The following is a 9,789-nucleotide window of genomic DNA, read 5'->3' on the forward strand; positions in this document are numbered from 1 at the left end:
CTGCCAACAATGCAGTCGAGATGTTTTTATTTTGAAGGTGTTGGAGGGTTGGATAATTGATTCTACAGGTCCAAAAATCATACATCTTTTGCTTATTGGTTATTGTTGAGTAATATTTGTTAATAATCTTTTTGTCCCATTTCCACAACAAATATTCCAGGTTATGGGATCAGCTTTCAGATGAACATCACCCAGCATGATGTCTTTTGATTCAGCAAGTCATTCACTCGACTAATCAATTCAGCTCATTCAAAAGATTGAGTTAAATCAATAACTCAAGAGTGAAATTTTGTTCGACTTCCAAACTGGTTAAAATGAATCATTACAAAGCTACTCTTGAATCAGTCGTCACTAGATGAAATTGCAGCACATGGTTGCTGATCAATTTAGTAGTTAATTATCTGAAAGTAGCCAATTTGTCACAGCCTCTCAGAGAACTACTGCAGTTGAGAACGGAAGGTCTAGACTGGATGTCAGGACTGAGCTGCCTTTTTTATAGAAGGAAAAGGTGGGCAATTACCTAGATAATCTACCAGTTTAAAGTATTGGCTATTACATAAGCGGCCCCTTTCATTTAGCTCATTTTTCCAACAAATTTCAATTGTGTTCGTACTGCCAAAAAAAACTGACTATACAGTACAGTAAACAATCATTACATATATAATTTATTTATTTAATAATTTCCAAAACATGAAACACTTGGTATATCAATTGAAGAATTAATTGCACAAACGGTTCAAAACAGCGTTATCTTAGTAACTAATTGGTATTTTTTTATTTAGTAGTTCTATTATCAACATTTTGAATTAATTTGCATTTTTATATTTTGTTTTCATTTTAATTTCAGTTAAAGGTTTAATTTGTTCGTTGTGTTTTTTTTCATTTCTGTCATTGTGTATAGTTTTTTTTCCTCAACTATGACTATATAGTTTTATTTACGTTTTAGTTACTTTAGTAATTCAAGTTAAACTAAAATAAAATGATAAATAATGCCACGCTGCCTTGGAAATGCCTTGATGTTGTTTGAATGTGTTTTGACCTTTGGTCATTATGTTGTACTGCACTTTGGTCAGTCTTGCAACTGTTTTAAAAGTGCTTTATAAATAAAAGAACTAGAACTAGAACCTTGGCAAGTAGTTAAAATTAAGCAAGTTTAAAAATGTTTCTTTTTTGTTTCAGTTAACATTTATTTTATTTTAAAAGCAACAAAATCCATGGTTCGAATGAAAAACTAGTGTTTGTGTTAAACTTTTACACTACGAATATTAATACAAACAGCACAATGGATGTAAATCTTAGAACTTACTTTAGAGTGGTCATCTCTGTGAGTGATGGCTGGGTGGCTTTGAGGTAGCTGGCCCGTCGTGCCTGCATCTTGGGCGAGGGTTTAGGGCTGCCGTCTGAGTCTCCGCTGTCATCCTCCGCCATGGCTTTCACGTAACTCCCACTGCGCATGCGTCTGCATGGGATATCCTCATCTTTCCCCAGTGGAAAGGCTCCCCACTCGTCTTGAGGGACCTGTGGGGTCAGAGGTGACACTGTGTCATGAACCTCTTCCGAAAGGTGATCGGTTATCACCGTCCAAACTGCCTCCCGTGCGCTCGGCTCCACAAATCACCCATACATACACACACGCACACACATTCTGATCTCTCGTCCTCTCTTTGAGCCGGCAGAGATAATTAATGAGGCTGCCGGTGTGAGCTTGCATGATTACACTAACGACGCCTCCCTGGGTAGTTAAGCATCTGTCTCAGTGCAGCTCTCCCAGGACTCTCTGAAAGCATGAGAAGTTGGACTGCGGTTTCAAAAGAGAGAGGAACAACTCAGATTGACAAAAGGGAAAAGCTTTCATTTTCAACTACTTGGTTTTACGATAATCAAATGCTAATAATCTAATTGTAATAAAGACTTGACAAATGCTCATTAAGACTACATAAAAGCATGTCTGATGTAATAAAATATACAGTAAAATGTGAGTTGTACGAAACCACTACTTTGGAAAAAAAAGTATGTTAAAAGTCAAATAAAAAGTATTTAATTTTAAATAAAAAAACATAAAATTAAAACTTCACCACTAACACTAAATAAACTAAAATACTTAAAAAATGTATATAAATTATATTTAAACTATATTTAATGTGTGTGTGTATATATATAGAGAAAAATGCTTATTTGTTAGGACGTGTCACTGTAAAATGTATGCACAATGACCAAGGCTCAATTTCCAATATTACATAGCTAATTTTTTCCTTTTTTAAATAAATCAAGTACAACTACAACTCTTCATTTCATTTTAGTTTTAGTTGGTTTTACTTGATTATTTGACCTCAAAAAAGGGCTGAACTCTAGTTGCCAAAATACCTGCCAGTTTGTTATAAATGTGATTGTTCAGCACATACGTAAACACTCTAATAATTTATTTTAATTGCATGAGCTTACATTCACAAAAGTCAGTAATACTTGGTGGTACTCTTATCACATAACAACAAGGATCCACAGTATTAGTTCCATTGTTTAAATGACTCACAAAAATTGAAAAGTAAATTAATTAATTAATAATAAAAAAAAAAATCACTAATTCACTAATTACAAAAGTTGGATAAATCACAGTATGTCAGAGAAATAATTGGTAAGAATTTTGGTCTTTCTTAAAGAAGCACAATGTGCCATCATGAATTTTTTTTTATTTTTATTTTTTATTATGTGCATCTGGGAACATCCAGCCCTGCTAAATTCGAACCCTGCTTCCATGCAAAAATCAAATATCAATTCGAAGTATCAGAATGTGAGCATGCAAATTACTAAGGCCATACAAACCTCATGCTAACAGAGAGCACAGCTGTGTGGCAGGCTGGTATGCTGCATGCATCACTCTGCATGGAGGTTCATTTTAAGGTTTGGAAAGAGATTCTCGGCTGGCATCAAGAGAAAATCTCACTTTAAAGAATTTCACTGTGATTATATGCAGTGTTGGGTAAGTTACTCCAAAAAAGTAATTAATTACTAGTTACTAATTACATCTTCAACAGTGTAATTAGATTACTGTACAAATTACTCTCTCCAATAAGTATTTAATTACTTATTACTCATTACTTTCTAAACCCTATATCAACCTTGACAAGTTAATGATTCTTAACTTTTTAATTCTTTCAAATAAATAATACATAACTACATAAATTATTCTGGTCACACTTTAGATTAGGGGCCAATTCTCAACTATACTTTTGCCTCAATATACTCCTAATTACTGCTTATTAATTCTTAGTAAAGTAGTTGTTAAATTTAAGAATTGGGTAGGATTAAGGATTTAGAATAAGGTCTTCAGAATAAGACATTAATATGTGCTTTTTAAGTAATAATAAACAGCCAATATCCCAGTAATATTCATGATAATAACCAACTAATTAATATTGAGAATTGGACGCTAAAGTGTTACTAATATTCTTATTAACTCACCAAAGTATTTCAAGTGAGAAGGGAACATAAAAAGCATGCATTTTAGGCTTTAAATGTTGATGTTAAATCCACTGTGTATTGTATTGTATTGTATATAAATATTCTACAGTCTATACACAGTATTAAGCTCAAGTATATAAGAAGTAACTGTAATTAAATTACAGAAAAAATAAGAGTAATCCCTTACTTTACTTTTTCAAGGGAAAAGTAATTAAATTACAGTAACTAATTACTTAGTAACTAGTTAGACCCAACACTGATTATATGAATCAGCGCAGAGCTTGCGTTACTGGGAAAACGGCTGGCCTTGACGTCAGGAAGTGTATAAAAGGCAGTCAGAGGAAGAATGACTCCAGTAACACCGGTCCTTTGCCCACACACACAGACCCAACAAACACAAAAACTTCCTTCAAAGATACCACCAACAGCCACAAAGGCCTTTAGTCAAGTCGAGTCTGATGAGCACAAAATGAGGATAAATCCGTTGAGCAGACCTGGGTACAAGACTCAGAGTCCTCACAACAGACTGGGCCTCGCTTCATCATTCCAAGGGATGAAAGACTGTGTCCCACATGAGAGCTTCTATTTCCTTCCATTTACAGAATTTCAGTTTATATCTTTAGGTGCTTATTCTAGCCCCATAGCACATTTGCAGTAAGCAAAGTTGACTGCCAGCTGGAGCTTTCTCCAGATGAGGGCTGTGTGGCTTTTTAAAGTGTTTTCTATGCCTTTATTTCGATAGTGAACAGGAAGCGAAGTGGGGGTGCGAGTGGGAAGGGGGGGGTCGTAAAAGGACTGCAAGCCAGGACTCAAACGCGGGAAAGCCAACGAGGCTATCGTTGCCGACGAGGGCTGTGTGATTAATCAAAATAACATAAATGTCTTTTTTGATATGGCAATTATCCATTTTAAATAACATTAATATATGTGTTATGCGTTTCAAAATGAAGCCTGCCACTGCGTTCTTTTACACGTGCAGCTCATGATTTAGTGGTTTTAGTGTCACAGAGTGACTCGGTTCTCAGTAAATGCCTCTTCACAAACTTCAACTCTGCAAGCTTGTGTCAGTTTTAATGCACATTTAATTTTACAGTGCTAATATACAAAATATGTAAAAATATATTAACATTTAATATATATATATATATATATATATATATATATATATATATATATATATATATATATATATATATAATTACAATAATAATATTTTTTTCATTTCATTATTATATGTCATATTGATACATGTAGTACAACATTTTTTGGTCACACTGTGCAGCTCTACAAACAATCAAACCTGGAGTTTTATTTAAGAAAAAGAAAGAAAGAAAGAAAGAAAGAAAATTCACAATTTTTAACAGAACAATCACAATTAGATTTTTCCCTCCTTAAATAGGAGCCTTACTAACTACCATCTTACCGTTAATGGGACCATTATATTAAGAAAAGTAGCTGCACATCATCTCAAATGTTATCAAAACCATACGCTATTTTGCTATCATTCTCATAATAACTGAACTCAAATTGTCTGCTTCACCTACCATGCTCTCAGATTCCTGTTTACTATATAAGGCCTTCCCTGTGACCACATAAAATGACTGACTGGCAGCAAGGGCCTCAAAGTGTTCTGATTGGCAAGCCAAATAATCTGACTGTGGAGAGCTGTCACAGAAACAGGTGCCATTCTATAAAATATTGTAGTATAATGCAACCTAATCTAAAATTTTAAGAATCACTGAAAACCCTATACTGATTGATCACTATTGTGATCCTCCTCAGTGCACACACACACACACACACACACACACACACACACACACACATGTTGGTTTTTGTGGTTTATGGGGACTCTCCATAGGCGTAATGGTTTTTATACTGAACAAACTGTGTGTGCTATTGCCCTACACCAACCCTACACCTAAACTTAGCCCTCACAGGAGACTTTGTGCATTTTTAGATTTTCAAAAAAACACCATTTAGTATGTTTTTTAAGCCTTTTGAATTACGGGGACATAGGCAGTGTCCTCATAAACCACCTTCATATTGTAATACCTCTGTCATACCCATGTCATTATACAAATTTGTGTCCTCATAAACCACATAAACATGCACACACACACACACGCAGAGGTACTCCCAAAAGAAAAAAACACGAAACCCTAAATGTATGTATAAAGTCTACAACATCAGCATCATAATTCTAACTTGATATCGACAGCAAATCACAACTTGCTGAACATCTAAAAATCTTTCCACAAACCTTTAGAACAAGAACAGCACAGTGCAATGCCCTGTCACTCAAGGTTACTATGGCAACTGGCATCCAGATTTAGCCCTGAAGAAAGATGCCAATTATTCTTTTTATTGACAGAGCATGATAGAGAACATGCGCGATATCCTGCCAGCTCAATTTAGCCTCTGAATTAGTATGTGGCTGCCCACGTGCAAACTCTGATTCACAGTCCGCTGCAGGTGGTCTTAAGATCTTCTCTAGTTCGCTTGTTTAATGCACGTATAACGTAACAGGTTACCTCATTTGTCTGTTCACTCGGACTATGAAGACTGTGCATCCTTACGTACAAAAGGAATAGGAAAAACTTTAAATAATATGAGATACAATGAGTTCTCTCTCACCTTAACTAAAGTGTTGCTTATTTCTGACACAGTGCTTAATATTAACTGCCATTCTAATAATTGATACATGCCCTGTAGAGACAAAAGTACTGAGAATGTAACAATTATACACAAAAAATTGGTCTTCTCAAACCGTCATCTCAAACAATAGCACAAGAGCTAGAGTGCTGTTGTAAAGAGTGTCAGCACTGTGTGTTTTGGCAGGTATTAATGTCCGATCAGATTATAGGACCATTGTCACGAATATTTGCTGATGACTAAAGGGAGTAGTCGTTTGTAATGCCTGATAAAGCAAAAATCATATAACACTTAGTTATACCATAATTAAATATATTTAATTTAAATTCTGATTCTGAATTTAATTTGAACAGAATTTAAAGTGAATTTGAATTGTGGTGGCAAACAGGGTGTTTAAAATGCCTCCAAAATAAATACGCATTCAATTACATATTTAAGGTTATATATATAGTTCTACATTTGAACATATTTAAAGCTGCAGTATATATCGCCATCTCTGTTTCAAACATAAAACGTTACTTAAAGGGGTGGTCAATCAGTTATTTTTGAAGGCTTGATTGTGTTTATGGAGTGTACTGTGCGCTAACGTGTTAATGCATCGTTTTTTTTTTTTTTTTCTCAAATATTTTACCTTTATGTTACACCGCTGTTTCAGTTCTTCTAAAAATGGTCTGTTGACTTCCTGGTTCCATGAAGCCCATCCCTCAGACATACACAGTTGGCTCATATTGGTTTGCTGGCCCAGTGTGTTGTGATTCGCTAACTGCCTGGTGCATGTTGTCCAGAAATATCAAGTCTCTAACCATTACCCTTTGTTGCGTGTTACCAGGAGCAGGGTTTATATACATTTTATGTAAAGCTGATTCTAGTCCCTAACAGCTGTTTGTTGTAGGCCGTAAAAAACTAATTCTGTAATAGAAAATATCTCTCTCTTTGTGTCGTATATTGCAGATGTTGTTTAAGCTAAAACAGCAACATTACATACTAACCAAAGTTAATAAAAGTGAAATCATAATGAAGGAGCACTTTAAAAAACTAAGCAGCTGTTGTAATAACAAGCTACAAATGCTTCACCCACACACGAAATATAGTAGCCTGGTCTTCTTTCTATTTACAGACGTGACATAACCATGCATCAAACTGACAAATGACATTAATTCCCTGTGAAATCGGACACAACACCTCAAATTATAAATCATTATTGTGTGAATCAAGGTAAGGTAAGGAGACTGGTGTTTGAACACTGATGTTTTATATACTTAACCTATTTTTGTTCATTTTTGACCAAACAAAGGTACAAAATATAGCTTTAGTGAAATAGCTTTTTGGACCATGGTTTCTTTGAATTGCATTTTAGAGTGAATTGCTCTTCTTGTCATTCTAATTCAACTTCCTGTGGAATTTAAATTCACCTCATAAATGGAAAGGGAGCCAGTTCTCCACTTCTGAATTTTGTACAGCTCAGTTGCATAGGGTATAGGCTAAGCTAGCAGGCTAATATGCTAACGGTATGCTAAGCTAGGACTTAACTATTCATGACACCAGTCATTAAGGATGGAGTCTATCCTCTTCATACACATCCACAAGAACAGCACTCATCCAATCTGCTCCATACAATCCCACCACCTACACACGCGCGCACACACACACACACACACACACACACACACACACACATACATACAAACTCACACAGAACCCAACAAAATAAGAACTTAGTAAAAATATTGGTAAAAAATGAGATTTTTAGGTTTAGAGAGAGAAATAATACCAGTTAGAGATCGAATGGATCCAAACAGATGCTTGTCAGCTAAACAGAAAGTAAGGCAGCTAGTGGGTTGCACTTACTTCTCGGCAGAACTCAAATCAAAACTGGAGGCTCTCTCCAGTGGTGGAGGAGGAAGAGGAGGGGTGGTGGAAAGGTGGAGGTGGGTTAGGTGAGCATGTGGGTGTAGGGGAGAATCGAAAGGCATTTTGCATACCTGCAAGAATTGGCATGAACGCTCCTGCTGACAAGCCTCTGCTTTCACTAGAGCCTTATCTACATTTACCGAGGCCTTCTGGTAGACTTGACGTGCTCTGCTCACCGTGAGAGAGGACGACCACGAGCTCTTCTTTATGAGCTGTGAAGCGTCCACGCTCAGCGGGATGCTTGTGCACGTCGAGCACTTGCCCAAATCATTGCTGCTGCGGGAGTTTTTAAGCGCCTGGTCATTGATGGTGTTGTAGGCTTCCAAGAAGTACTGCGACTGCGACTTATCCGGGTGACGGCCCATGGTCATGACGCCCGGTGGTCCATGTTGAAACAGGCAGGCCTCGCGTTCCAATTCATCCGAGCTCCAGTAGCCAGAAGGTGGCGTCCTGTTCTTGGGTTCAGCTGACTTGCAGCGCTCCCGGCTCTTGCTGCGCTTGCGGTGCCGAATAGCAGGGGGTTCTCCGTCGGGGCTGGCCTTGCCTCCGTTGATGCTGCCCTTGCCGTGGCCGTGACCATGGTGTGGGCCCTCTAGTGAGTGGGACTTGGTGAAGAGCTTCTGAACGGAGTGCACCAGGTGCCGGATTCGGCCAGGGCTGTCGCTCCGTTGCTCCAAGGCTGCAGCGGCACGCTTGTACTGCAGTGTGTGATAGCCGTCCCGAGGCACTGGGAGTTGCCGGTCGAACTGATCCAACAGGGCGACGGGGAGACGCTGTTGTCCCTTGTTGGCTGGAATCCCGGTGTAGGGAACCACAGCAGTCTCATCCTTCAGCTCGTGCTGAGAGCTGTAGTGTCGGCGTGGGAAGGTCCCGTAAGGCACCACGCAGTCGGGCTGGTAGGGGCTTCTCTGGGAGTAGTAAGAGTGGTCGACTGGTTGGGGGTTGTCGATCTGGCTGATGAGGTAGGGCTTGTGGTCCAAGTTGTGACCCATGGAGTCAAAAGAGGTGTCACAGGTCACCACGTGGTGGTGGCTGCGGCTGCTGGATAAGCCTTTCATCACAGAGATGGAATCATCCAGCGAGGGTCGGAGGCATCCACACACAGTACGGCTCCAAAGTGACCTGACGGTCTGCAGGGAATACATAGAAAGACATAAATGACCGTGAGCATTCTGTGTGAATGTTTTCATGTTTTTTGCTATGTGGGGCAATAATATGATACCATTTATTTTTTAATTTTTTTTGCCTAGATCTATGAATTTATTTAAAAATGCAATTCAGAGATATAATGACTTGAATTTTTGAATTAAATTCTGAATTAAAATTCCATGAATAATATTAAAATGTGGTGTGACTCCCGCAAAATCATTTTTCAAATCATATAAAATCAACATGAATGTAAGGTGTACATGTTTTCAAAGATTTTTCCTTTTATTTATCTTGGACACTCTTGGTATTCAATAAAGGGATAGTTCACCCAAAAATGAAAATTTGGTTGGTAATTATGCACCCTCATGTCGTTCCAAACCTTTCATCTTCAGAACACAAATTAAGATATTTTTGATGAAATCCAAGAGGTTTCTGACCCTCCATACAGCAACGGATCTACCACGTTCAAGGCCCATCAAGTTAGTAAGGACGTTGTTAAAGGGGTCATATGATGCGATTTCAAGTTTTCCTTTCTCTTTGGCGTTTTACAAGTTGATTGTGCATAGATAAGATCCCTGAAGTTGCAAAGACTAAAGTCTCAAATCCAAAGACATA

At 37.7% G+C, this 9,789-nt stretch overlaps 1 protein-coding gene across 2 annotated transcripts in view; it reads right to left on the reverse strand.

Annotated features, from left to right (window-relative positions):
* The window catches only part of LOC306846553 (disks large-associated protein 1-like), a gene marked incomplete at both ends in the record, with an annotated part of 46,350 nt that extends 37,267 nt beyond the window's left edge, over positions 1–9,083 (reverse strand). Inside the window, 2 exons of one of the 2 annotated variants that reach the window (XM_079380010.1) lie at positions 1,307–1,518; positions 8,202–9,083. In XM_079380010.1, the coding sequence (XP_079236136.1) occupies positions 1,307–1,518; positions 8,202–9,083 (1,094 nt within the window). Of the gene's footprint in view, positions 1–1,306; positions 1,519–8,096 lie in introns of both variants that reach the window. The other variant, XM_079380009.1, reaches the window with a different exon arrangement.
* Between the last annotated feature and the right edge of the window lie 706 nt (positions 9,084–9,789).

The sequence above is a fragment of the Barbus barbus genome (genome assembly GCF_936440315.1).
Source record: "Barbus barbus genome assembly, chromosome: 26".
Lineage (NCBI taxonomy): Eukaryota > Metazoa > Chordata > Actinopteri > Cypriniformes > Cyprinidae > Barbus > Barbus barbus.